Here is a 27,316-nt window from a genome sequence, read left to right on the forward strand (position 1 = left end):
TTTTTTTTATTAAAAAATAAATAAACTTGTTTAACCAAATTGATAAATTAAAAATGATTTTATTACTAGAAAAAACTATGAACAGAAATAATTTTCGCTTTCTTAAAAACAATTTTTTTGCATCGCTTACACTTCTGATTCCTCTGTGATCATCACTGGGAAAAAATGTTTTAATTACGTTAATCGGTTTCTTACTTGCACTTCAAGTAAAAAAAAATAATAATTAAAACTACACAAAGGAATAAAGAGGTGTGCACGCAGCTTTTGTATATTTTTGATGGAACCTGGGAGCTAACCATCACTATTGATCAATGAACCTTTGCACCAAACAAACGAACAAAAAAAAAAGATTACTTTTCCATTGAGAAAATAATACGTGATGAAAGTTGAATTGTATATTTGCATTCACCGCGCACTCGATGTGTGTCCGTAACGTTAATGAAAACGGCATGTGATACTCTAGAAACCAGGTGTTTTTTAAATTGTTCCGGCGAGCGGCAGATGTGTTGAGAGTTTAGAAAAACCAGGAAATCCTTTGTAGACTACAACGTCTAAAAGATAACCAGTTGCACTCGCAATGAAAATAAAAGAGTCACCAAAGTATAAGTTAATATTTGTTGGTGCTCAACAAGCCACATTCATCCACGGTCCCGCTTGTATATATGAAATCACAAATGTAGTTATTTTATCTCCACCAAATACGGCAAAGGGTTGCCGTAAATCCGATCGACAAATTTAATAAATGACTTGTTCAGGCACTGATCTGTCGACATAACAAAATCTTTGGCATTATTACATCACCTTATCCGTACTTGGTGCAAATAAGACAGCATTTCTTTTTCTTTTGCTCGTAATATACCAACTTTGTAATGACACTCCCGCTAGTACGCCAAACTTTATCGGTGCAAACGATGTCCAACCCACCACCAGCTAGCAAGCACACTGCAGGTGCAGTGATCCGTGTCGCGCAAAACCTAAGCGGCGATGTCTAGTGTCCCAGTTCGCTAGCGAGCGCCTAAACCTATCGCCCTCCTCTTGTTTTCCACGTGAAATGCCAACCTTTTTATGAATCCGTCCACTCAGAGCGAACGTGACTGGTGTATCACGACCCCTATTTACCTAGTCACGAAGTAATTAAGTTTCGGAGCACGTGGTGTGCGTTCGCTGTCAGCGTCTACCTGAAGGGATAAAAAAATAAATAAAAACCAAGATGAACTCCGAGTCTGCTACTCTCAGGTGAAAGAAGTGCGTTCTTTCTCTTATGGGGGGGGGGGGGGAAGCCGAAATTCTATGGCGCGAATTAAAACTGACTGACCTTCACTAGTCTGAAAACGACCCTGCAACTTTAATAAAAGTTAGCGAACGGTTTGGATTTTCAACCAAATCTCAAGGGACGAATGATTTTTTTATTCAAAAAAGGTTGACCTTCTAGTTGGGCGAATTAGCTTTCGTATGAGACTATTCATATAAACTTTGTATCCTATTGGCAGGGCAAGTTAAATAATATCTGTTACGAAGAAAAGAGAAAAAAAAAAGATTGAAAAATTGCAAGTATTGAAGATTACAGCAATAACGTGTTTGGAATGATTGCAAATCATAAGCCTGAAATGCCGATAATAACACTTTACTTCTGATACCGATAATGACAATCTATTTGAAATATGCTGGGTAATAACAATTACTTGAACCCATAATAATAACGATGTGTTTGAAACAGGATCCCATTAGAAGGATAACAGATACGTCTGCAATGCTAAACACAATGTTTTACTCCACTAATAGCAGCAACTGTTTAGAAACCCTTCTTACAGCGAAGCGTGCAAAACCAGATGCGTCGTATATTGTGTTAATACAAAGCACATCGTATCAATGAGGATGCGTTCCAAACACTGATAATAGCGATGCATTTGAAAGCTGTCACTTCATTCTCACGCAAAAGGTGACACGACTTCCATTTAACTGCTATAAGCGTTTAATGAGACGTTAACTTTAAGGGATAGTGAGGGCGGGATGAGAGAGACAGCAATGACATCAATAGTTTAATCTCCCCCGAACACGAGGACCCTTCTGGTATAAGTGCCTTGGTAGTAAATGACTGCTGAACAACATCGGCAGCCTAAAAAAGAGACAACCCTTGGTGACGACACTCCTTGAGTGGAAACGTTCGATGTGGATGCACGAAGAGGGGGGGGAGGGGGGGAATCTTCCATTAATCTGTCATATGACGTCACTTCCAAATCGGATCGAGACTTCCAAACAGGATAATCATTTTTTCGTGAGCAATTGAGTTCTTTTGCATTCTCTTCCTGCCTCTCATTCTCTCTCTCTGTCTGTGTTTTTTATTTTATTCTTTTTTTTTATTTTCTTGGCCGATCAGAAAGTGTGTCGCTTATACTAGAAGATGAAAATGAACAATTTTAATAGCTTTAATTTAACTGAATTCCTTGTCAGTATCCTTAATCTAAAATACACTTCAACTTATCTTAAACCAATCCCCCCCCCCAAGCCTTATATGTAGTTTGGATTTGTTCATCCGCTTTTCAGACGCGTTTTTCAGCAATGAGTAAACGCCTTTTAGACTGATTTATATGTTAGTGTGAATATGTGTCTGTCTGACTGTTTTGCCTTGGATGGACGAATTTTGATGAAATTTAGTGTCTTTACTCATATTTCGCGAACTATCTCGTTTAGGTTTGAACCGAAATATTTAACCCTCATAAATAAACAGACTATATTAGGTTTGAATCCCACTGTGGGCATGGATGATCCTGAATGGGAAATAAATTTAATTTTACACTTGGAGAGATCACAGCCCCACTTATCGAAGGTCTGAAGTGGCTTGATTTTTTAATCTTGTTAATTTACTATTTTTATTCTACATGTGAATTACTAATATTCATTCAAGTCAGATGAGACTATGAATTCATAAAGCTTCAAGCAAATTACGAATTAAAATTTGCACTTTTATGGAGTAAGTGTGCAAATTTGTCCTGAAATAGCGCCATCCATAGAGATGCAAAAAGAGGTGGGATTATGCAAATGAGTCGGTCCTCGGTTGGATAAAATAACATGCTTTAGCAGGTATATCTAAGGTGTGAAGGGAGGTCGGTGGGGGGAAAGCGAAATTTTATTGGATTCACCCCGACAGGTCATACGGTACAACGGGATGGCTTGGGTGCATACATACAGCTTCAATCACTTCTCCCTCACACGTTTCCTTAACTCGTCTCTGTAGAACACGACCGGTTATTATGTGGTGTTAATGATTCTTCGTGAGCTAGCACACACACGCAACACTCACACAGCCCGGCCCATAGTAAGAATGCACGAGTGAGAGAGAGAACAGCACTTGCGTGTCCCATGGGTCGTGTCAGCAACACTAGCATGCGAATGGTAATGAGGAGGTTCGGTCTCATTTTAAATGGCCATAGCGGGCTCACAATAACCCCTTTGTTACACTAATTATCAATATATGATCTACTCTCGCTAAGATTACTGCCTTCGTAGTAGAAGGCAGCTAAGATTTATTGAGCTCCAAATTTATATGATAACAACAGCTTTAGTTGTGCACCACTTCGTTCGGGTCGGAGTGGTATATCATCACAGCACCGTTTATCGGGTGTATGGCAGGGGAGATAATTGGTGTAACGAAGACTTTAGGAATGGTAAGAAAATATCTTCTAGTTTCCTTGCCACCTTTAGACGTATGACACGTTAACAAGCTGCTCCACTGTACCTGGGGAGGGAGAAGAATGCTTATCCTTTGATCGCTGATTACGGGAAGAGCTGTCGTCAAGTGTCACGCACACATTTTTAGCCCATCGTACAGTTTTTCCTATCTGTCATGACGGCAGGGCTATCTTGCTACATAGTTTTTTAGAGTCTGATGTATCCGATTTTTCCCCTTTCCCCACTACACATAATATGTAGAATCTTAAAGACCTTCGTACCCTGAGGCTGTCGGAACACAGCTGGCAGCAAATGAACTCCTTCTCATAGGTAAAGGTCAACTCTTTTTTTTTTTTTTTTGCAGTTCATTTGGACCACGCCTGTATACACAAACGAAATGCAATTTGAACCATTCATCGGTCCTCATAGGGAAGAGAGAGAGAGAGAGAGAGAGAAAAAAACATCCCCAGTGGGCGTTAATTTTTTTTCCCTCCTAAGAGACCAACACTGAAGAAGCTGATGGCTGGGAGTTTACGAAACTTGTATATGATGACGTTAGTAGACTATGGAAAGTAAAATGTGTTCTCTCTTTTCCCCTGTCATAAAAAAAAAGATAAACCGCTTTGGATAAAAATTAGAACACCAATGACATCTATAGGTTACGCAGTTAACTGTCGTGCATATTCCTAGTTGTGTAATCAGGTAATTAAAAATATTTTAAAAAATCATCAATATTCGATGACGCATACTTGAGGAGCATTAGCAGTGATCAAGCTTCCTTTATATAAGAAAACACTACAGTTTCGTTTGATTTTACAAGCGAATTGGATTTCTTTCTGGATTGAAATGTAGTGAGAATTTTTGGTGTGGGCGCAATTTAAATTCCGCATTGTATCCAGATTTACTTAGTCCTTGCTATGACAGATATTGTGTTCATTATGTATCAATCTAAAATGAAATATTGAGCGCTACTTTGCATTTCCGTAGACTAATTATGAAGGCGATAAGCAATTCGTCTTCAATTAGCTCTTGCAGGTATATATAAATACTAAAATTCATAGCTGATGATGAAGGGGATGACTTGAACTAACTGATCATTAAGTTACCGGAATCCATCTGACACTAACATTATAGCAATCTCTTACGAAGTCTGAAAATAGCTACCCATTACAGTTATTCTTACCTCCTGCTTGCGTGTCAATTTTAATTATTCTCTCAAGTAAAAGTCTAAATGAAGCTAATTTTACTGGAAGCTATTACCTGTTAAACAGAGCGATATCTTTTTAAAAAACAAGTCATATTTTGCAAAGGATTACTGTGGGTTGCCACAAAATAGCTGTAGAGATAATAATAACGTTTGATTTATCTTAATACATACTTGTGTAAAAATGAAAAGAAACATGTTTGCTTTTCCATTTCTTTTTAGGAAAATGTTTCGACAAAAGGTTGATTTTTCCATTGATTATAAATACGGAAATGACTGCAAGATAAGAATATATTACAAGTTCTTTTAAAGTTTTCGATGTGCACATAAAGGCTCGGAATGTTCAATTTATTTCTACTCCACCTTTCTAATTAGACTTTCACTTGTACCATCACAAAGTTGCGAACTGGCTTGGCCACAATTTGGTTCTCATCCTTACCGAAGTGATGTTGTTCATCTGGTAGCTTTGTCTTTTGTGTTGTGTGTTTTTTTTTTTCTTATTATTCCCAACTACAAACTTTCTCCTTTGAGTGTAGGGCGAACGAATCTCGGAGAAAGGCCGTGTTATACACCACTAGGCAGCACACAAAAGTTAGCAACTTTTCAGATGGCTATTAGTGAACTCTTATAAGTTCATCTTCGTCCAAAAGAAAATTTGCATAAACGAATTTTGTTCAACTAAACGCTCATAACGTTCCGAAAATACTAAGGCTCTCTCGGCAAACTCGCTACACCTTTCCCGCCATCTGAAAGCCCCTAATTCACTTTGCATAGGAAATGCGAAACGACAGCTTCTCATGGACATTCATGCTATAAATAGTGAAAATAAAATTAGGGCCTATTACGTTCTTAAGGGGAAAGGGAGTTCTCAGAAAAGCCGCACTGCCATACCCATACATGGATAACTAGCAATAAAATAGCAGAATCGAACGAAGAGAGTATTCAATAACAAAGTTCATGCATGCATACACACATACGATACTGGATGCTTTTAGTTAGTTAAACAGTAATTATTAAGAGATAATTCGATAGCAATAACTACTCTACTGTTTCCTCTTACTAAAGGGTTGGTTTTATGCTGAATTAATTTTTATTTCGAAGTTTTTCTGATAGAAAAAACATTAAAGAAACTGTCTACTTATCAGGGTTGCATTATATTTTCAAACAAAATCGACAAAAATTAAGCTGTTGAGAGACAAAAATGCAGTATAAATTCAACAAATAAAACTTGTAATTATAAAACTGTAATTCAACTCGTTAAGAGAACCATTGTTTGAATTTTAACAATTATATCAATTCACTTCTCAATGTGTCAGTTTCAATACGACAAAAACTAAACTTCGACTATTTATGATGAAGAGCACAACAATGTTGGTAACATTGTTATGCTCTTCATCATAAGGCTAAATATTTACAATGATTTAATTTTATTATTATGATTATTGCTGTTGGTCATCCATTCCAAGACAGGAATGTTTATCAGAGGAAAACTGGATCGCCAGTTGGTAAAGCAACCCTCACACCAGACTTCAAGCAACACTGTACTAAAAAAGAAAGTCTACCAAAAAGGTGAGCCATCTAATATATTGAGTAGTCACTATTGTGATCAGACTGATAGCGTAATGCAAGATTTACAAGATTACTATTTTGTAAATCTTGCACTACTTCAATTTCCATATGACTAATTAACAGCATTCACCTAAATCATATTATAAAAGATATTCTAATTTATCTTCTATTCTTAATTAATAATAAATGCATAACACAGAATAAAATTGATTCAAAATTACCTGAAGAATGTGCGTGCCTTGGTGTTGTTCAAATATTTCCATAGCGACTGTTGTCATTGAGCGAGGCCTAAGAGGCCCACCTACACAGAACAGTCATTAATAAATATTAATATTCACAAAGCACACGTTTATATTTTAAATTTTAGATAATTTTAATAAACATTAATTCAAAATCAAACTGCAGTTCGAATTTGTTTTGAAAAGAAGCAAAGTGGGGGAAAAAACCCTTTAAAATATCATTTTAAAAAGAATTAAGTCAGAATAGTTTTTTATATATAAAAACTTAATTATATATATCATAAGAATAACAGTAAAGTGGCCATTAGATGTCAATTATTAGTTGTAAAATCTATTGATCTGGGCTTACAGAAGATGGAATAGACAATACAATGGAAACAGAGTTAATGAAGTAATAAATAACATCAATGTCGTCGCAAAGCATGGTGGGAAAAATCAAAATGGCAGTCTCTATTCTACTAAGGAGTATATATATATATATATTCGATGCCCCTATATTCACGGTTGAGCCAAGCGCCGAGCACGCCACCATAGAAAAGTGGTCTTAAGCCTGGAAGATGGGGAAACTCTATCCCTCGTTCTATCTTCCTAATCGCCTCCCATATGGGACACTTAATGAAGTTTTCTCTGTCATGAAGACAATATAGGCAGGCCCAAAATGGGTAGTATACATAGCGTAACCTTCTGGGCCACCCATCCGTCTTGATCTCTCGGTAAACCCACACAATAAATGGTGCTTCGGCACCCTGGGGGTAAAGGTCAGCGGACACACGAGCTCCGAACATCACGCCTCCTCATCACACACTCCCGAGGTTCTGGTCAGGGGGTGAAGCTAAGCTGCGTGCGATCGCTGTCCGCGTTCACCGAGGAATTACTGTCACCACGGGGAGGAGAAATAAAACGAGCGATGATATATGGAACTTGTCAAAACGCATTTGAGAGCTTGCTGGGGAAATTATGTCCTAGGCACTGGAGGTAGCGTTCTTGGTGGTAATGGTGAGTTCCGATACCACCCCCCTACCCCTAACCCCCCATCCTGTAGAATCCCCCAGCACAAATGTGATTGTCGATGCCGTATCTGATCCCTTCCGATGCCAGTGTACAGGAGAAAATTTGTTTATGACAATGACGGGATGGCGACCGCAAAGGCAACGCTCCTTCCTCCATCTGTGAGTCAAATTTAGCCGGCACACCACAAAATCTCATAAACGCTTTCGGCAGTCGGTACCTCTGTGAATAAATTGATATTGCCACGCTGTTCACGGCTGTGTGTCAAAGACCTAACCACATTATTCGAAAACCATCCTCATAGGATATAAATAGCCTGGTTTCGCTATTAGATTATGGAAAGTATACCTGAAGAAAAAGAGACAGTTAATACTGTGGGCATATCTGTGACGCCTAGGTCCCCTTCCAAGGTTCTGCCTTTGCCCTGCAGGTCTAAAAAATTTCTTCTAACACCCCATAATGCTTCCTGATGGTATTTCAATTGATAGCTTGAGAAAAGGGGCGTCGCTTACACTATGCTGCAGTTCACAAATTCTGTTATGGACGCCCCCTCTGTTTCTCCTCCCCCTCTCTCTCGCTCTCTCTTTTCCCCGAACCTAAGATGTCTATTCGAATACTTTAGTGAAGCCGCGGCAGTTGAAAAGTGCATAAGATATGGTTTGAGTGCCTGGAATTTAAACTTCGGTCTCTCTCTTTCTCTATTTCCCACATTAGTATCTTCGGCTTTTACGTCTTTCCCCCCTCTCCCCACCATCCACCACTTTTTATTTCATTTTTTTTACGTTACCACCAGAGAGAGACACACACAGAGAGAGATATCTGATGCTGATAGGAATTGACTGTTAATATTTGGGAACGTTTCTAAGGAAAGTCAATAGACCGGCTTTAGTGCTAGCTCACGCAGGGGGTACAGGAATAATAAGCACTGGCATTCGCGATAAAGGTTTTTATTGGGCATTATGGTATGTTTGTCTGTTTCTTAAACATGATCTCGACGTTCGACCAGCATCGAGCGCTAAGTTTATTAGCGTGGAGAATCTCCTTTTAAAAGCTTAACATCTCCCGAAGCAGCTAATGGAGAGAAACGCCATAAATTGTACATTTTCTTGAAAGATAATGTGGTACAGATGCTACAGCCTTATCATCGGCTCTTACGAAACTTGAAATCTTAGATATTTGAGGACAAATTTTCCTAAAAGGAACTAAATTAGAGAGAACCGAACGTTAACAACGCTTTTCATATGGGCGTATACTGATATTTAGAGAGCGTCCAGATCGGATTCATGTAGGGAATAAAATAGGAGAAATGAGTTCCAGCGAACGGCAAAGTAACTTAATCGACTTCGGTGGTTAAACAAAATAAAAATTGAACTGAAGTGTTTAGAGAAAAACGAAAAAACATTTCTATCTTTTAAATTCATTCCAAACCGGATGACATCATTCCCCAATGCGATATTAAGTCATTGGGCATGCGATGGATCTCCTCTGCTGAGTGCTTATCTGAATTCATTCCTCGCCACTAACCACACATCACAGTGAGATATTGCTTGTCATCCTCTGTATGTAATATCAGCTTCGTGAAATATATTGATCATCTCAAATTTACAAGAAGATCATATTTGTATTAGTAATATTTATTCTTTATACTTCGAATAAACAAAAAAAAACGAGATGATGTTTATTGATTTTTGTAGTATCCTCCTTCGTTGGTTTGCATTAAAATTAATGTTTATGAAGAATACAGAGCTTGGTCGACCTTTGCAACGCTGAAAAAGATATGATTTCACCTTTAATTTGTCTTATTTTTAGGATTTCCTTGGACCAACGCTTGTTTCCGAGTCATTTGTGCGCTTGTAAAAATAAGACGGAAACCTGAAAAAAACTTACAGTAATTTCGTATAGAAAGTATTTTTCAATTCACATATACTTTAATACCAACTGGAAATCTATTAAAGTATGTAGTATTAGGATAACTCCAATGAATATTTTATATTTATTGAAGAGAGAACTTCACAATAGCCTGCAGAGCTTAGTCTGCCTTTGCCACTTTTAATTTCGAAAACATTCCTCCCCGAAAGGACATTTTTTGCTTTTTTTTTTAATATAGTAATAAAAAATAATGAAAACCAAATTAAAGCAATTAAAAAGAGAAATTAGCTAATTAAATTTTTAAATACCTAATTTCGAAAATTATAATAATTTAAAAACTAGAAGAAAAAATCATAAAAAAAACTAGACACTGTGTAATTCTTTTCCATTTATTATTTATTTTTTTCCATTGCTCTATATCAGAGATTCTCCACAAATTGGGAAAGCGCCATTCTCCTGATGACACCAGTGGTTTCCCGGGAAAGGACGTGTTTGTTGATATAATTTTTTTTCTGAGAAAGGGTGTGTGAAATTTATAAAATATCTTAAGAACATAAAGTAATATAAGTTTGGGAATCCCTGAAGTATGTGTTTTTTGTTTTATACTGAGCAATACGAAGTGTACACTACAATGTACATGTATAGACACTTCTTTTGGTAATTTAGTCGCATTTTAAGCTTCAATGGCCATACCGATTACTACTGGTTGGGTCTTTTTTTTCCTGAACATTCTGAAGTATGAACAGGATATTTCACAACACAGGACAAAGACAATTTTGCACATCACAACTCATGGGTGGAAATAATGCAAAGCACTCTTACCAGCCGCCTTTTTTTTTTTTTTTTGAATCAGGCGAAAACAAGAAACATAATGGAAAGTTGCTTTAAAAGAAAGGCCGGCTAAAAATCCGGATGGTGGCTAAAAAATCCATTCGGATTGAAATAGGAACTGGTTATACTAGAATTCTGGATAATAAAAAGTGGTTGTAGATAGTTTATTACATTTTGCTAAAATATGTAAGCGAATAAGAAAGAAACTTTTGCACGCACCCCCCCCCCCACGTGCTTCAGTGTAGCTATGCTTTTGCTTAAGCAAAGATACAATTATCTCTTATTATTATGCAAATTAAAAGGCAGATGGAGAGCCTCCGTAGTTCAGTCGATATAGGCAAGCCCTTCAGTCAGAAAGACTGGGGTAGATTCCTGTCCGTGACGTGAGGAACCTTTATATGGTCTCTTTCGACTAAAGGTGAGTTAGTCGGTCTCATACTGAGATAGGGTTCTTTTTTTCATCCAAAAACTCGGGGTTTTCTTCCCCCAAAACAGGCAAACCGGCCCTGAACACACGCATTAACAGACATAGGACACACCGGGAAACATACGGCTAACCACCTTATCCTCGAGTTATGGTTGCCAAGTCCAAGTATAGCTGGAAAGTTGTCGTTTATGATTATAATAATATATACATGAAATATTGCTAAATGAAACAAGCAGCAATAGCATGGTGGTATTTCGCAACAGAGGATATTTGGCGAGCCCTTTGGTTTGTTAGAGTAGGAAACATTCAAGAGGAAGACGGTCACGAGTACACATAAATAATTGAGATAGAAAAAGCCATCAAAGGCTTGAAATGTGAAAAGGCAGATGGAGTAGATGAAATTCGACCAGAAATGTTCAAATATGAAGGTATGAAAGTTTTATAGTGGCTTCTCTGCGCCATTCAGAAACCCTGAATAGCAGGTCGAATTCCAGATGACTGGAGCAGAGCGCTCACAGTACCCATCTTAAAAAGGGAAATAAAACTGAGAATTACAGAAGCATTTTCCTACTGTGGGTTGCTAGTAAGATTTATGCAAGTATACTTGAGGAAAGACTAAGCAAATTGTGGAACGGAAGCTTGGTGAAGAACAAGCTGGATTCATGGCGAATAGAAGTTGTGAAGAACAAGCTGGATTCATGGCGAATAGAAGTTGTGAAGATTAGATTTTCACTTTAAGACAATAGTCGAGAAATCATGGGAATGTAACAAAGATCTGTATTTAAATTTTGTCGATCTGGAAAAGGCATATGATAAGGTGCCAAGAGAGAAGCTATTCAATACGCTACAGTTGTATGGTGTCAGTGGGGCATTATATCGAGCAATACTTAGTCTTTATTTGAGTTGTAAGTCAGCAGTTAGAATTGAAGGAAGTACAGGAAGATGGGTTAATGTTAAATCTGGTGTGAGACAAGGATGTACATTATCCCCTCTCTTATTCATTATCTATATGGATCACATTATGAAGGAAAGCGGTATTAAACATGATATCAAAATTGGAGATGTAAATCTCAATCTTTATGTACACGATTGTGATCTTCCTAAATCAATCCAGTATACAAGTCTAGAATTCCCTCACTAAACTGTCATAATAAATTTGGTATGAGAATCAGCAATAAAAAGACGATGAACATATGTAGGCAGGAATACTAAAAACATCAAGTGCATTCTCCAGAATAGAGAACTTACAGAAATAAAATATTTCAACAATATTTAGACGGCACAGGCTTTAATGAAGATGGCAATTCAAGGAAATAGACAAAATCATTAGGAAAGCTGGAGTTGTAGGAAGTCAACTGAATAAATTTATATGGAATAAGAGAGAGAAATTAGTCAGAACAGTACACTAGCTGTATACAAGACAGTGTTCAAGCCAATTTTAACTTCGAATCTGAGAGCTGGTCAGCCAATCGACTGTCTTCGGGTGATAAATGAATTTCACCAGTCGGTGTGCGAGGACGCACTCGGTTTACCAGAGGCTTGAATAAGTTTCATGTTTGGTCTATCTATTCATCAGAGCTCTTGTATTATCTACTCCTTAGCCTATTCAAGGTGTTAATGTGAGATAGATTACAGCCTTTCATGAGGGGAAAGGTGAAGAGGAAATCATATAAAAATTAAATTATGAATTTTTTCATCGATGCCTTACACGCTTGTTTGCAATTTTACTTAAAGTGTGCAAATAACCTAGTGCTCAATGTGTAATCAATCACGATACTGATAACTTACAATTTTGTTTCTTTTAGCTATTGAATTCAGTAAGAAACAGAAAAATAACTCTCCCTAAGCTGTATAACAGTAGGAAAATATCTATATTATTCAACAATTAAACCATTTGTTGTTTGCCAATGTGCACTTTGATCACTCAAATATGCATCTCGCGCTTTCAACTAAACATATATTTATGTTTTCCTTGTCAGCCATCACCTATGGCGTAATCTAATGACCACAAATCCTAGGATAGCATCATCCAAGTGTAGTGAAGGGTAAGAACAAATAGGTGGGATATAAATAAAGAAATACTGTCTATCTGTGTACGTACCATTTTCAATTACTGCTTTATCGGTGCATCGCATGAAACGGGTGAATACATTGCTGGCCGTACCATCCCTTATTAATGTGAAGTGCTGAGCGTAATGTAGCAGGCAAATAAACTTGGACTCTTTATTATTGGTGGGGGAGGCAGAGGTCCATTTAACTGGACGGCATGTTGCCAAGTGTAATCATGACAGCTGGCCTAAACACTCGGCATCCCGTAGCTGTAAAGTAACATTTGTCTCTTGAGACCACACTTGGTAGGGGGGAGGTACATGTGACCTAACATTCCGTAGGGAGTTGAAGTAATGACGCCACCTACTTTCTTTCTCCTGCCTTACATTAGTGCTGCCTTCTCAAGTATTCTCTGCCGTGTGTGCGTGTGTGATATATAACTGTGACGCCTGCCGAGATGGAAAGGCTAGGTTAATGTAGAAAGCTCCGCTTCAGATAATTGCTTTGGTTAGTGACATCAGAAACAAACTTTATCAGGCGTAATTAGTTCATCTAATTTCAGTTCCATCTAGCCTGTTGCACAGCGGAATTAACTTATGTGCAGTTTGACACACTTTTGCAAAGATCCACTCAGCCGCGCTTAGTCGAGTGAGGTAACTTTAATAGAACTAGCAGTAATAATGTCGAACATATTGACAACTACGTAAGAAATGGTTGGCTCATAAACAGCCCCTTCAAATCATGGCGTAGCTGCGAGTGAGAGCCATCGGTTTACGAATAAATGCCGAAGAGAATGTTACGTAATTGTTAGCGAAATACTTCCGCCTTTCAGATAAAGTAACAGCAATATAATGCAACTGCCCATTACCTTTATAGAAATATAGAAAGGAAGTTGTGCATTAAATATTGATTATAATGAATAAAGTGTCTGAGTGTACAGAAATGTATAAAGTAATTCAAACAGACTACAATATGTAATCAGTAGTTTCACTTTTGCTTTCTCCAATGTATTTTTTCCGCTAACCCTTTCGTATTGTGTACTAATATCATGAATGGGTTAGAAGTTGATAAGAAAGAAACTGTTGACATTTTTAAATAGCTATAAATTGAATTTTTTAGGAAATGAATTCTTCTAAAAATCAGTACAATAAATGAAGAAAAAAAAAGTTTGTTTTGTCGAAATTGAATATATTTAGAGGGAGATTAGGAGATATAGTTACTGATATGGTTTTGAATACTGCCATGGAAGTTATTTATATAATAAATAACTATTTTGTAGAGTTGATATAGTGTAATGTTCTTGATTACGTAATATATATTAAAATATATAATTATTTGTTTTCGAGTACTTGTTTCAGTGCGATTATATGATTGTTCAAACCTACATACGCTAAATGTGGTGTCACACACACACACGTTTGGAGTTCAATATTTAAGGAGGTGAGTAGTGATGGATATCTTGAAAACTATTCGTTTGGATAATGCAATGTTTATCAAATAAGAAAACAAAAAACGGTGCGATATGCTGTAATTAGCAAAAGCACGCACTGAATTTGTTGCAGTTCCACTGAAAAGAACTGAATTGTGAGGTACAGCAATGTTACCTGCAAAGGTTGAAATGGTGTTAGTCCGAAGCTAAAACTGACCACGCACTAAAATATGTCAAATTATGAAAACATAACTTGAAGAAATCAAGTGAAATCGCTTTCTTTATTTTTCCCTAGCATTCACCAGAGAAAATAAATGCCTGTGGGAAGAATAAAAGTGGGAAGGATGCATACGACGGTCATTTAGAAATAGAAAGGTTTTTGCTAATGGATATATTTATTGTTTGAGAGACTGAAGCAGAGAGCATCAGTAGCTCAATAGGTACAGACGGGCCAAAGCTAGTTGGAATCCCGTTTATAATGTGAGGAACCATTATCCAATTTTTTTTTCAATCAAATGGTGAGTTAGGTAGTCTCATACGTGGGTGGGGGTTTTTATTCCCTCGAAACAGGTAAACCATCCCTGTAAATACACAGGTGGTACACGCATAAATACTTGCCTTTAGGTTATGCAGCAAAGTAGTCCCCTAATCACTGAGCCGCCCTAGGACGGGTGGGTTGAAGAAGAAGCAGTAGGATTGTAATTTCATGTTCAAGTTTTGGGCTCATCGAGAAACAAAATGGTAGAAGGTCGGCGGAACAGAAACTGTGGCCAATAACTTGGGTAAAGGTTGTTCGTTTGGAATTATGTCTGATAATTACGGTTCTTGCCGGTTTGCCTATTTTGCAGATGAAAAACCCTGCTATCTCATTTTTTCCCTTTCCCTGGGATTCCCATTTTGGACTTGCCGATAAATGGATACCCGTTTAGAAATATTATCAACTTTATTGTATGCAAAGAAAAAAGGAAGTTGAAGATTTCGATAAAAATATTGGTTAGGTTATACGCGATTCTTATGTTATCCGCATAGCAAATAGGTACATGTGATAGAAAAAAAAAAGGCTTAGATAAGGGATAAGAATTTAAAACAGAATGGGGAATAACGGTTTCCATACATATTAAGAATTGGTGTGGGCGCGTATATTTAGATCTTTGGATCTAAACAAAGAACATTTCCACCAACGAAAGGAAGACTGGAAATCACAAAGATTAACCGACCTGGAATTCTCATAATGCTAGACAACAGTCACAATAGAGTGACGAGAGTGGCCACAGGAAAATATCAATACCAATAGAAAAGGAGCTACCTAAAGTACAATCAAGCAACACATTATAATTAATGGGACTTTTTGGTGAGAGGAAAACAAGTGTTTGAAGAGTGGTTAGAATTATCTGATAGGTAAGCGAATAACGTGGGTGATAGTTAATGACGGCCATACACATGGAAAAATTAATACAACCTTCTCAATCACAGCCGTACATAAGCAGCTACAAATACAACCATCTGAATTACTCAAGTAACTGTGAGGTCAGTGACAGTAAGTTTATTCATTAGTTAAAATAGAGGCCTCCTTAAGCTTTACAATTAGGTTCAGTCTAGTATACAACCTAGCGTCTACGCTGTAGGATTCCCTTTTAATGTTGTAGCCGCGAAACGGAAGAAATACTGGAATTCTTCATAATGCTCGCTGTATTCCAGACAGATACTACTCGTATTGAATGATTAGAAGGAAGAACAGAAATATTCCAGGACCTCGTTATGGAATGTAAAGCCTCAATCATTTGCTGCGTTTGTCCGTACTTCACGCTTTTTTTTCTAGATTAAATCGATGGCTAGCAGGTCCACGAATCAGAAAGCATGGCAATAATATGGATGGTACGGACTGTTCAAACTTCATGAAAGTTTGGTTCATATTATTAATATTATTAAGGGCTACCCCAAGGAGCCTCTGACACCCTTGCTAACTACACTCTTACTCAGTTTCCAAGGATGGCCACTAGTTCTCTCACCACCAGACCTGTTCTGAAAAATTTTCTCTGAATTAATCTTATAAAAAACCCTCAGTAATTTGTATACTGAGGTATACCTCATTCATATCACACCTTTTCCGCCTATCAACCATCTTCTGTAACCCACGAATCTTCAACCAGTTCTCGTGAGGTTCGTTCCATAGCCCTGATATCATCTTGGTCACTCACGTCTGATTCCTCTCCACCTTCTCCATCACCAAGAAACCCTGGCACCCAGATCTGCGCGCAGTTGTTAAGATGGGGTCTTATCGAGGCTCGATAAAGAGAAACAATAACCTGCTTGTTTCTCAACGTATTCTTCGGTAACCGAGAAATCTGATGAGCTGCTTTAGCCACTTTTGCTATGTGCTCACTAAAGTTTAACTCCCTATCCACTAACACTCATGTGTCCTTCGTCAATTGTATATCACATTGGTGTATACCACCAATGTGATATACAATTCTTTTCACCTCAAAACCTTACACTTTGCCACATTAAACTGAATCCATTCTCCTTTTCCCAGTATGCCAATCTATCCAAACCATCCTGCAAAATATCCCGCGATTTCTCAACGATTCTGAAAAATCAAACCGTGATTTCTCAGAATCGTTAAATATCAAATAATCATCAAAATCATGCATACACATAGGAAAATTAATTTCCAAAACCAATGATACTTAGTGATTTACTACATTCATAAGTAATCGTATTTTTGCAGTGTAATTACAGCAAGGCAACTGTAATATAAACAAGCAGTTTGCAATTTATAGTAAGCTGTGTATCGATATTCACGAGTTAACTATTTTTCTACTACGAACACGCCTATTAACAAGTAAATAGGTGTAAACATCACTATAGTGTTTTAGTAACTTGTAATTTAGTTCTTAAAGAAAAGATCTGTAAAGATACGCATCGAAAGTCAGTTAACTTGACTGGCCTACTAGTCTTAATGCCGGCAAGGATGATATTGATACTGATTAAAATAATACTGAAGATTACCATAAATTAAAGATCTAAGTGTAAGATGAGCAAACATAAAAACGTTATTTGTAATTAAACGATGAGTACAAAACTGAATCATGAAACGATAAACAATCTGGGGTTGTTAATTAGCACATTTACTAACAGGAAACGCTAAATAAAAGAAAAACTGGACACATAAATTCCCTAGAAGTGTATGTATGTATGTATGTATATATATATATATATATATATATAATATAAATGCAAAATATACGTGCAGTGAAAAATAGCAATGCATTTTATATCAAGCAAACCAAGTGAAAATTCTACATTACTGTTGATTTCGAAGTTAATTCACGTCTAGTGTTGCCTTTCCTTCTCCAACAGCTCAAACAAAATCAAATAGTTAATAATCCATTCCCTTTAAGAAATTAGTTCATCTCGTAATTTTTCTTCCGAAGATATCAAAGCACTGTATCAAAATCACCAGTCCTCTGATAATTAACCGCATTATATACATACGTTAAGATTACAATTCTGACATTAAATTTTCTACGATAAAATACTTTTATCAGACAAATCTCCAAGTCGCAAGCTTTAAATTATTGAGGGTTTCTTGCCGGCGCCGAAAATCATGCTCATTTCTCATCGTGGGTTTGTTTAAAGATTGGTGCCACTTCAAAGGCTTGGTGCTACTCTGTTACTTAAAAGTATATAATTAGATTATTGCATCTTAGCAAAATCGAAGATCTTCTTATTTGAACATCTAATGGTATCTTTAAGGAGATTTCCGTTATTGCACTACGCTCCCGATACCAGACTAATCGTGATAAGCTCATTACGATGTAGGTTTGGCAACGTGAGAGCGGCGTTCCTTTGATGTGCCGAAAAGATGAGACTTTGACAGATTGAAAAGAAATCAGGGAGAAATATTTCCTAACTAAAACGAACGTCTTAAGTATTGACTATAAATCAGTTGACTGTTCATAATGGATTATCCTCTAGAAGAAGTCCTCTCAACTTGTTCTTCAAGGGAATTCCGCAGTTGGATGCTTGTTGCATTATGTCAAGTAATGGAATGTTGCATTTCACTTGTCAATTATGACACGAAGAAAGAGGGAGGCTAATATCATCAGAGAAATTTCACCATTTATAGAAATTCTTTAACAGTACACATTTCAAACATTCGCAGCCAAAATACAGTTACAGGATAATCGATAGAGGAACATACCAATTAAAGGCAAGAAAGCAGAAACAATAATTAAAGGCAAGAAAGCAGAAACAATAATTAAAGGCAAGAAAACAGGAACAATAATTAAAGGCTAACAATCGGAGCATAATTAAAGGCTAACAATCAGGAGCATAATTAAAGGCTAAAAATTAGAAGCATAATTAAAGGCTAAGAATCAGGAGCATAATTAAAGGCTAAAAATTAGAAGCATAACAATTAAAGGCTATAGCAAAGAACAACCAGGAATAAAAAAGGCCAAACAAAACACATCTAAAGGCTAAGGGAAAAAATCCATTCAAAGGCAAATAAACATTTAATCAAAGGACAACAAGCAAAAAATTGAAGACTAACATTAAAGAATTCAAAGACTAACAATTATAGAATTTAAAGGCTAACAATTAATTAATTTATTTAAAGGCTAACGATTAAATATCCAAGCACTATACCAAAATCACCAGTTCTCTTATTAAATAATTTAATGAAAGGCTAACAAGTACAGCATACAATTAACATATAGATTCTAGAGTGATATAAGAATCAAAACATGAAATAACTTACGGAAATTAAATATACACTAAAACGACAAAACCGCATATCAAGTTAGAAAAAGGTCAACTGAAATGTAGGAGTCAGAATTAATTCCTATTTTATCTTTAGAAATAAATATAATAAACTGCACATTTGTAACATTGTGAGATAATTAACCAACTTAATGAAGTCGGTCTTAATATCACCAGTGTGTGCTGGAAAAGCATAGTGTAGGAAACAGATCATTAATGTCATAGTGAACAGAATGATATTATCTTAAAAATTAAATAAGATTGTCGTTATGAGATAAGGCGGGTTCAAAAATAACTGACGTCGGAAATCATAGTTAATATAAACACGATAGCATTCGATTAAAATGTGTAAGTTATGTTTAATTAAGCAAAATTAATTAAAATTAAAATGAAGTTATCACTATACTTTTGCTCGAGTGTGTATGTATTTAAGAATGATTTGTTCTTTATATTACATCAAGTCTAAGTTTTCATTTCACGGATTTATCTTTTCTTACCCTTTCACAAAGTTCTCTTCCTCCCTTTCACTCTCTCTCTCTCCCTCCCTCCCTCCCCATTCTCTGCTCCATCCCTTTCTGTCTCTCCCCCCCTCTCTTTCACTGTTATCAAAGATCTAGCGGTGAAAGGGAGCAAGTCCCACTTATCTCTTCTGTCTCTCTGTTTCACATTAAGACTTTCAGTCAGCCATAGAGAAATCGTCCAAAAAAATTCTAGTTCCGGGTAAAGGCAGCGTTCTGTAAACTTCTACACATATCTAACTTCCACCGAGTTAGTGATGGCGGGCGTCGTCATTCAAACCACAACTCCCCTGCCGAGGCAAAGGGGGTTGACAAAGAAAGAGGCGGGTGTTCATTTAACCATAAGGGTGTTGGTGTGTGTGTGCGCGCGCGCGCGTTCGGGGATGTCCACATTTGTATGGTGGCTGCAAAGTGTACCTCTGTCGTTCGTGGACGTCCATTTATAAAAGCCGGGCCTTTTGACAGAAAATTTATGGCAGTAGCCGAGAGGTTCGAATACTGTTTATACTTGGCTGCTTTACAAACCGGCCTGTTGACGCAACCGACTACAAGACTGAAGAAACTGACGAAGATAATGTTTCCAGCCGGGTTCTTTTTTGTTTTCTGAAGGTGAGCGACGCAAAAAGGCTGTCAATTGTAGATAAATAGTCCTGCAGCTATCTTACTCTGGGCCAGCCGTTCGCATGACTTTAATCAAGAGGAGCTTCCGTTTGACATATGGCTTTCATCTTCGCCTGCTTCATTCCGTGAGATGAGGCCTCAGCCACCTCGACGGAATGACAATTGACCCCGCACTGTTCCGAAGGCAATCCGCATGGCTGCCTCTCTCGACGCTAGCTTACTCTCTATGGGTTATTAGCCATTAATCTCTCAATACATCATCCTGACAGGACTGAGGTCTGAATCTTAACAATCCTCTTGTTTCACTCCAGGGTCTCATTCTCTTATAAGACACACCGGTAGACCTCACTCCATACAGACACATAAACAGTTGGAAACGATGTCATACAGCCCGTTGTCTAGGGACTAACTTTTTTGTCGGGTAGTGACAGAAGTTTTTTTTATCTTGCTTCTTTCGTCCCCTCCTCCCCCTCTGGCAATATCCTACAGGAAAGCAGGGGAAAAAAAAACTATAAGGTACACTGACTCTGAGATGAGTATTCGTTACGAACAAGATAAATGACCATAGATTAGTATGGCGATTTATTTCAAAGTTTTCATCAAGTCCATAAGAATATTCCATCTACTCATCACTTTTGTGACGGAATAATATTATACTGGAGTATACATTATGATAGATCTGTATAAGTATATAAATGCATTTTTTATATTTTATTTATTAACGTTAATAAATCCGGTAGCAATGATAACTGTGGGCAATATTTAATCAAATGAAAAAGAGCGAAAACGTGCGTGTATACTTCCAAAACCCTATTACATTTATTGTTATCGTTATATTAATTATAATGCAACAATTATCACCATAATTAAAAATAAAATAAAAAATTTGCAGACAATTTGGCTACCCCAACGTTATCTCGATAGTTTTTCATTTTTATTTATTTATAGTTCTTATTAATGTTATTGCAATCTATATGAGGAAAAAAACGAATCAATTTAAAAAACACTAAGTATTGTGGTTCTTATGATGAAGCCTGTCAGAAGCGATGTATATATTTACGTGAAATATACCCAATTAAAGTCATCGTACATTAGTACCATTGAACGTTTCAAGCAGCCTCAGGCTTCCAACAAGCAGGGTGTGTCTCACAGTTGGTAATGAAATTCATTTAGCACTTAAAAGACACTCGCAATAGAATTCGAACCCACAACACAATGAGTGGTGAGCGATTAACTAGCCACTAGGCCAACCAGGATGGATATTAACATTACAAATCGTTTTTTTTTTTTTAATCTTTCTTTCAACGTAACTACACTTCCTAACAAAACTACCTAAATATTCGTGGTATAAGAAAAGTAACCACGAATAATATATTCTAGGCAGTAGTCACTCCACAAATGGTAGACATGTACTTGGGAACTAATCAACTTTTAAGTCAAGAGATTCATTTACTCTGATGACTAATAATTCTTATCGAAACAATCTGATTGTAGTATAATTTAATTATATTTCTAACATGCTTTGTATATTATAGCCTAATATCGCGTATGGATAATAAATTACATAAGTAAACAGATAAATCAACAAGCTAAAGACGAAAACATGTGGGGGGGGCGTATCAAAAGAAACAGAGAAAGATACAGGAGTGAGGGGCAAGACAAAAAAAAAAAAAAAAACCGAAAGGAAAGAAAAAGAGGATACCAGTACAGGTTCGTAGATAGACAGATTAGACTGAGTAGCAAGAATGAGACAATTATGCAATGAGACAGAGATATAAATATGATCAAGACAAACAGATAGAAGCACATGTTCAGTCAGGCATAAATACGCACTTAATATAAATGAAGAGGCAGATAGATATGAAGCATGTTACAGAAATGTAAAACAACGCAAACCATAATTACATAAGCAGAAGCATGCGATATTATAGAGATAAATACACATAACTGGAATATGTCAAATAAATAAAAAAAGATGTCTTCAGAGAAATAAAGAAAATTAATTACGTGTATAGACAGAGTGACGTATAATTAGGATTGTGCATGTTACTAAAATGAGAGATGAAATAAAAAATAGATGATTAGATCAGTACGTGTAATTAAAAATACGAATCTGATTGCAATATGTTTTCGAGTTCTTTTCTCCTTCTACTAAGGGAGACCCTTTGCTTAGAGTGCGCTAAGCTTTGTTTATAGCATTCTAAATTTCAAACAATCGTTTTTTTAACAATAGAATTTTAAACAATCGTTTAAACTATTTTACACTAAACTATAACAAAAGTTAATTTTTTGACAAAAATAAAATATATTACATGAGTAAACTTATCACAATATAGTAGCACTTAAATACATCACTTCCGTTTCACAACATAAAAATCTTTTCATAAAGATACTAAACATCACGAGTGGCTCGTGCATAGGCACTGCGGAACTGCAGCACCCCCAATTTTTCTCGATACATAAATATATTTATTAATATTTGCTTGTAATATTTAATTTTATCATCAACAATCCTATACAATTCTCTTATTTTGATAAAAAAATATTAAAAATCCAACTTGTAGCACTTAGGAGAGCGATGGACGCTAGCAGCACTGCGTTTACCACAGTGTCATATTGCTACGCGCGCAAGCATATGCATGTCATAGTGAGATGAGCGCTATTAGCGTAATGCGGCACTATCCGTCGCGCAGTTCCACTGTTGTTTATATGAAGTTTGCACCATTAGTAGAGTGTTCGTAGTGCTTATCGTGTTTAGTCCGTCTCTTTAAATATTTGGACATTTCAATTAAAGACATAACATTTGTTATAGTAATTTTTTAGTAATTTTGAATTATACAGCAATCCCTCTATTAGTGCGCCTAATGCGTTCTTTAAAACAGGCGCATTAATCGAAAACGCACTAATCGAATATAATAACCTATGGGAAAAAAGTATAATTCGTTCCTCAAATTTTTTTCTTGAACCTTAATTTTTTTATAAAAGAATTAGGGTATGTCTCAGGGTCTACCTAAAAGAAAACTATGAAGCTGAAAGACAATAAAACATATTCAGAATATAAATTTTATTATTCTACAGTTCTTAACAAAGAATTGAGCTAACGTAGTTTGGCGGACATTTTGTTTCTGTTTTTCATACAACCGACGGTATGTCCCTATTGCCTCTTCTACTCTTCTGCAAATTTTACTGCTGCTATCTTCATCAGGTCAGTCTCTAAGCATTGCTGCTTAAAAACTTCGATTGTTCGAAAAATATTTTCAAATTGTTTCTGTGAAATCGCTTTTCGCTGACTATCAGTGGTTAAATTTTCTTCATATTCTTCGGGATCTTCCGCTGTGCATCTAAATTTAGCAGATCGGATTCACTCAATTCTTCAGAATGAGATTTAATTAACTCTTGGACGTTATCATTGAAGGGGAGAAAGAAATGAAGGACGTACGAATTGGTTGCCAACACGCGAAATCACGTGCTTTATAGATAAAATTTCTCAACTGTTATACAAGCAAAATAGTTACCACTTTAAAAATTACAATGATCATAAAAGAAAAGTTAATTTTCCGACGTGTAATAATAAACAACTCATCCCAGATTCATTACCTTATTATCGGAATGGATTCTCCTTTTTTGTGACATGTGCAGAAGTGTCGAAGGGTCTCGAATCTGTGGGCGTATTATAGCAGACGACATAAATTTTGGCGGTAAAAAATTTGGAACATAGTATACATAGTGTACATGGAAGTAGTGTAGTATGCCATTAAAAATAACTTTATAAAATGTTTTAAATCAGTAACTAAATTATTTCATTCTGGTGAGTGATTTTTTAAAATAGCCATAAAAATGTATAGATCGAAAAGTTTTAAAATCTGTAACATTTATTTTTTAGATGTATATAGGCGGGCTAATCGAATTTGGGTATCGAAAAAAAATGACGCACTAATCAAAAACGCACTAATCGAGGGATTACTGTACTAAACTGTATATTTTATCGATAATAAACAATATTTTTTCATGAAACAAAACAAGAATATATTTTATTTTTAAGTAATTTTGAACTAATTTTGAAGTAAGTAATTTTGAACTACCAAAAATATTATACAGATACAAAATAAGTGGAAAAAGAAGAATCGGAAGACCATGAAAGAGATGGCATGAGACCGGAACAGGCCACATGGCCTAAATTCCATGTTAGGAAGAAGAAGAAGAAGATAATAAACAATATTTTTTCATGGAACAAAACAGGAAGAACATATTTTATTTTTAAGTAATTTTGAATTATACCAAACTGTATAATTTTATCGATAATAAACAATATTTTTTCATGTTTAATTATTTTTTTTAATTTTTACCATCATTTTGATATTTTATCCAAACACGTATACACTGTACTTACAGTGTGTATGTATATTTCGAAAGTTGCAGCACCCCCACGATTTCAAGCCACGAGCCGCCACTGCTAAATATGCAAAAGAAAAATGGAGGAACAAACTTACAAAGTAATTAACACAATCCAAGTATTGTAAGGGGTCAATTATAAGAAGAAGCCACACGTTTAAATTATGAAAACACAAAAAAATTCTTTTCGGATCAATTAAGGCTCTTCACTTATATTTAGGGAATAAGAATGCAAACAAACGTTTACAGAACTAATAATATATTACAGTAATGAGTTGAAGGTTTAGAAGAAAGAAAACTGAGTCATTACGGAAAGGATCATTAATTGACCTGCTTCTTTTTTTAGAACAAATTTTAGTATTTTAAAGGAGTATTTTAAAGATGGTTTAAGAGTTCCTCTCTTCATATTTATTTATGTATAAGGTTTCTTTCGAAAATCAAATAATTGAAACACGCAGTGAGCAGAATTAGAAAATTCAAAATTGGAGGAAAGCTTCAATGTCACACGTTAGGAACCACTAAAGTTTTGAATTAATAATTTTTCGTCGGTATGACAAATTATCACCCATAAACAACAGAACTTGTAAAGGACTTGCAAGTGAAATCTTCAATTATTTCGTTCGAATATTTGCCCGTCTGATTTTCTCATTGCTACTCTGTAGAATATTTGGCTACATTCCAGTAGGTGTACTTCGCTTTGGTAAGCGGTACGCTTCACTAACGACTTCGCAACTGATCGTACGACAATTAGAAGCGCTTGTTCACACATTAATAACAGTAATGGTCCAAAGTAGTTAGTGAAGCTTCGCTTAACGAATTTCAGAAATTGCGACACACTGCTGCGAAATTTAATGAGATTTGATGCTAATTTCGATGCCATAACACAGCAGTTTAGTCGATGACATATATCTTTTTAATCTACCGTTACACAATTTAGTATACTCGTTCTGGGACAGCATATTTCATTATGCTCGATATGGATTTAGAGTTTCTCATTGTTTAATGTTTGATAAAAAAATAAACCTAATGATCACCATAAAGGTCTACAAAAATTAAATATTAAAGCACATCATGAACAGAATGATGGTAATTTTTCTCTGCTTATTTCTACGAAGGTTGTAATGTTCAATATTAGTGCCTGAGGGCCTTACTAATTCCGTCATCGATTAAGAAATCAATGAATTTGGATAGGATAATTTAGTGTATTAATGATACATTTCTTAACTAATATCGATGTTGACTAAATCAAAATATCGCGCCTAATCTAGACAACAAATAAGATGTGGGGGGGGGGATCTCAGTACTGCGTGACTTATTTATAAGAGAAGGGAGAGAGATTATTATTTTTTAGTGTTATCAGTAATGGCATGGTCAGATCAGTTCTGCGGGGAATTAAAAAAAAAAGCTCGAATCAGTCAGCCAAAAGTTCTCATATCTGACTTGCTTCTGTGGCCCCCAGTGTTTCCTCCCCCCCGTCTTTTTCTACTTTCTTTGAGGAAAGTTTTAGTCTTTCGGGAGGTGTGTGGCAGTGTTTCAAGGGAGTTCAGTATCAGTAGAATTTGGTCTATTTGGCCTTCGGTGGCTTTTCTTGACTTAGCACGCTTCACCTCAAGTTCGTCATTTTTCTAAAATACAACCTTCCCCCGGAAGTGTGGGCCACATTCCGCTGGGAATGGACGCGGGCATTTGATCTCGTTAGCAACCACCCTACTACGGCAACGTGCAAATCAACGTCAGCCGCAACGGAGAGGTTGGGGGGGGGGGGAGAAAAAGAAAGAAAGAGAGAGAGAGAGAGAGTCTGCCCAGTTGACCATGTTCTCCGGGGCAAGCACACGTGCGCGCACATACACACACACAGAGTCTTCATACGATGTATTCACTCGCGTCGCTCATCCGTCGTAGTCCGTCCTAGCAGACTTATTATTAACCCGATTAGGGTAAATTGCCTGCTGCTTCCATTTGATTTAGGACCATTGTTCCGGGCGCCCAATCAAGGTTGAGCACTGCTGGACACATGAAGAAGGCTGACGCAGCACAGTCGGCAGTGGCAACCCTCACTTGCGAGCGCTCTCCTACGTAGAGAACGGTGGAAAAAGGAGACCAGTAACCGTACAAACATACCCTGATTGTCGCATAGACATGATTCAGCTGGACATCAGCCGTACCTCACGCTCATTCAAACATAAGCTCACTCTAAGCCTAACGACCTACATTACAGGAAGGAAGAAACATTGTCTCAACGCAGATAAACTAAAAGTCCAAGGCTACCCATCAAGCACTACCCTAGTAAGTCTGTAATGAACCGTTTCACTGGGGTCCGGGATTTTATCGCCCCTGTTATTGCGGCCATTGTCTCGGCAGTAAATGAGAAAGGGAAACTCTGTCAAGCTGCCGATAGTGGGCGATACAGATGAGCGTGGCAAAAGGCATTCATTATGGCCATTTATGCGTTTAAGAAACAGGTGTAGTGGTTATCAACAACGACTTATATTGTTACAATTAATGGCACGACCTCTTATCGTAAAAACAAGACATTAGCCATCTTTTTTTTATCGATTGATATGATTACCGAAGAATATATCAACGCGTACAATGGGGGAATGGCAATTGGACTCATCAACAGAAATTACTGAAGACGCCCGAAGCTATACCAAACGTCTTTCGTGATGCTGTTAACGCTAACGCATGTCATTTGAAACTTTTCTTCTCATCCTCCTTGATGAACTG

The 27,316-nt window shown here is 36.6% G+C and overlaps 1 protein-coding gene across 1 annotated transcript in view; it reads right to left on the minus strand.

The window, feature by feature from the left end:
* LOC150102478 (protein trachealess-like) overlaps window positions 1-27,316 on the minus strand; it is a 209,303-nt gene that overhangs the window by 64,212 nt on the left and 117,775 nt on the right. Inside the window, exon 3 of the mRNA XM_090399600.1 lies at window positions 6,664-6,743. Within this exon, the coding sequence (XP_090255726.1) occupies window positions 6,664-6,743 (80 nt within the window). The remainder of the gene's footprint in view (window positions 1-6,663; window positions 6,744-27,316) is intronic.

This window comes from Typopeltis vanoorti, chromosome 10, assembly GCF_054136105.1.
Source record: "Typopeltis vanoorti isolate ZY-2024b chromosome 10, IOZ_Tvanoo_1.0, whole genome shotgun sequence".
NCBI lineage: Eukaryota > Metazoa > Arthropoda > Arachnida > Uropygi > Thelyphonidae > Typopeltis > Typopeltis vanoorti.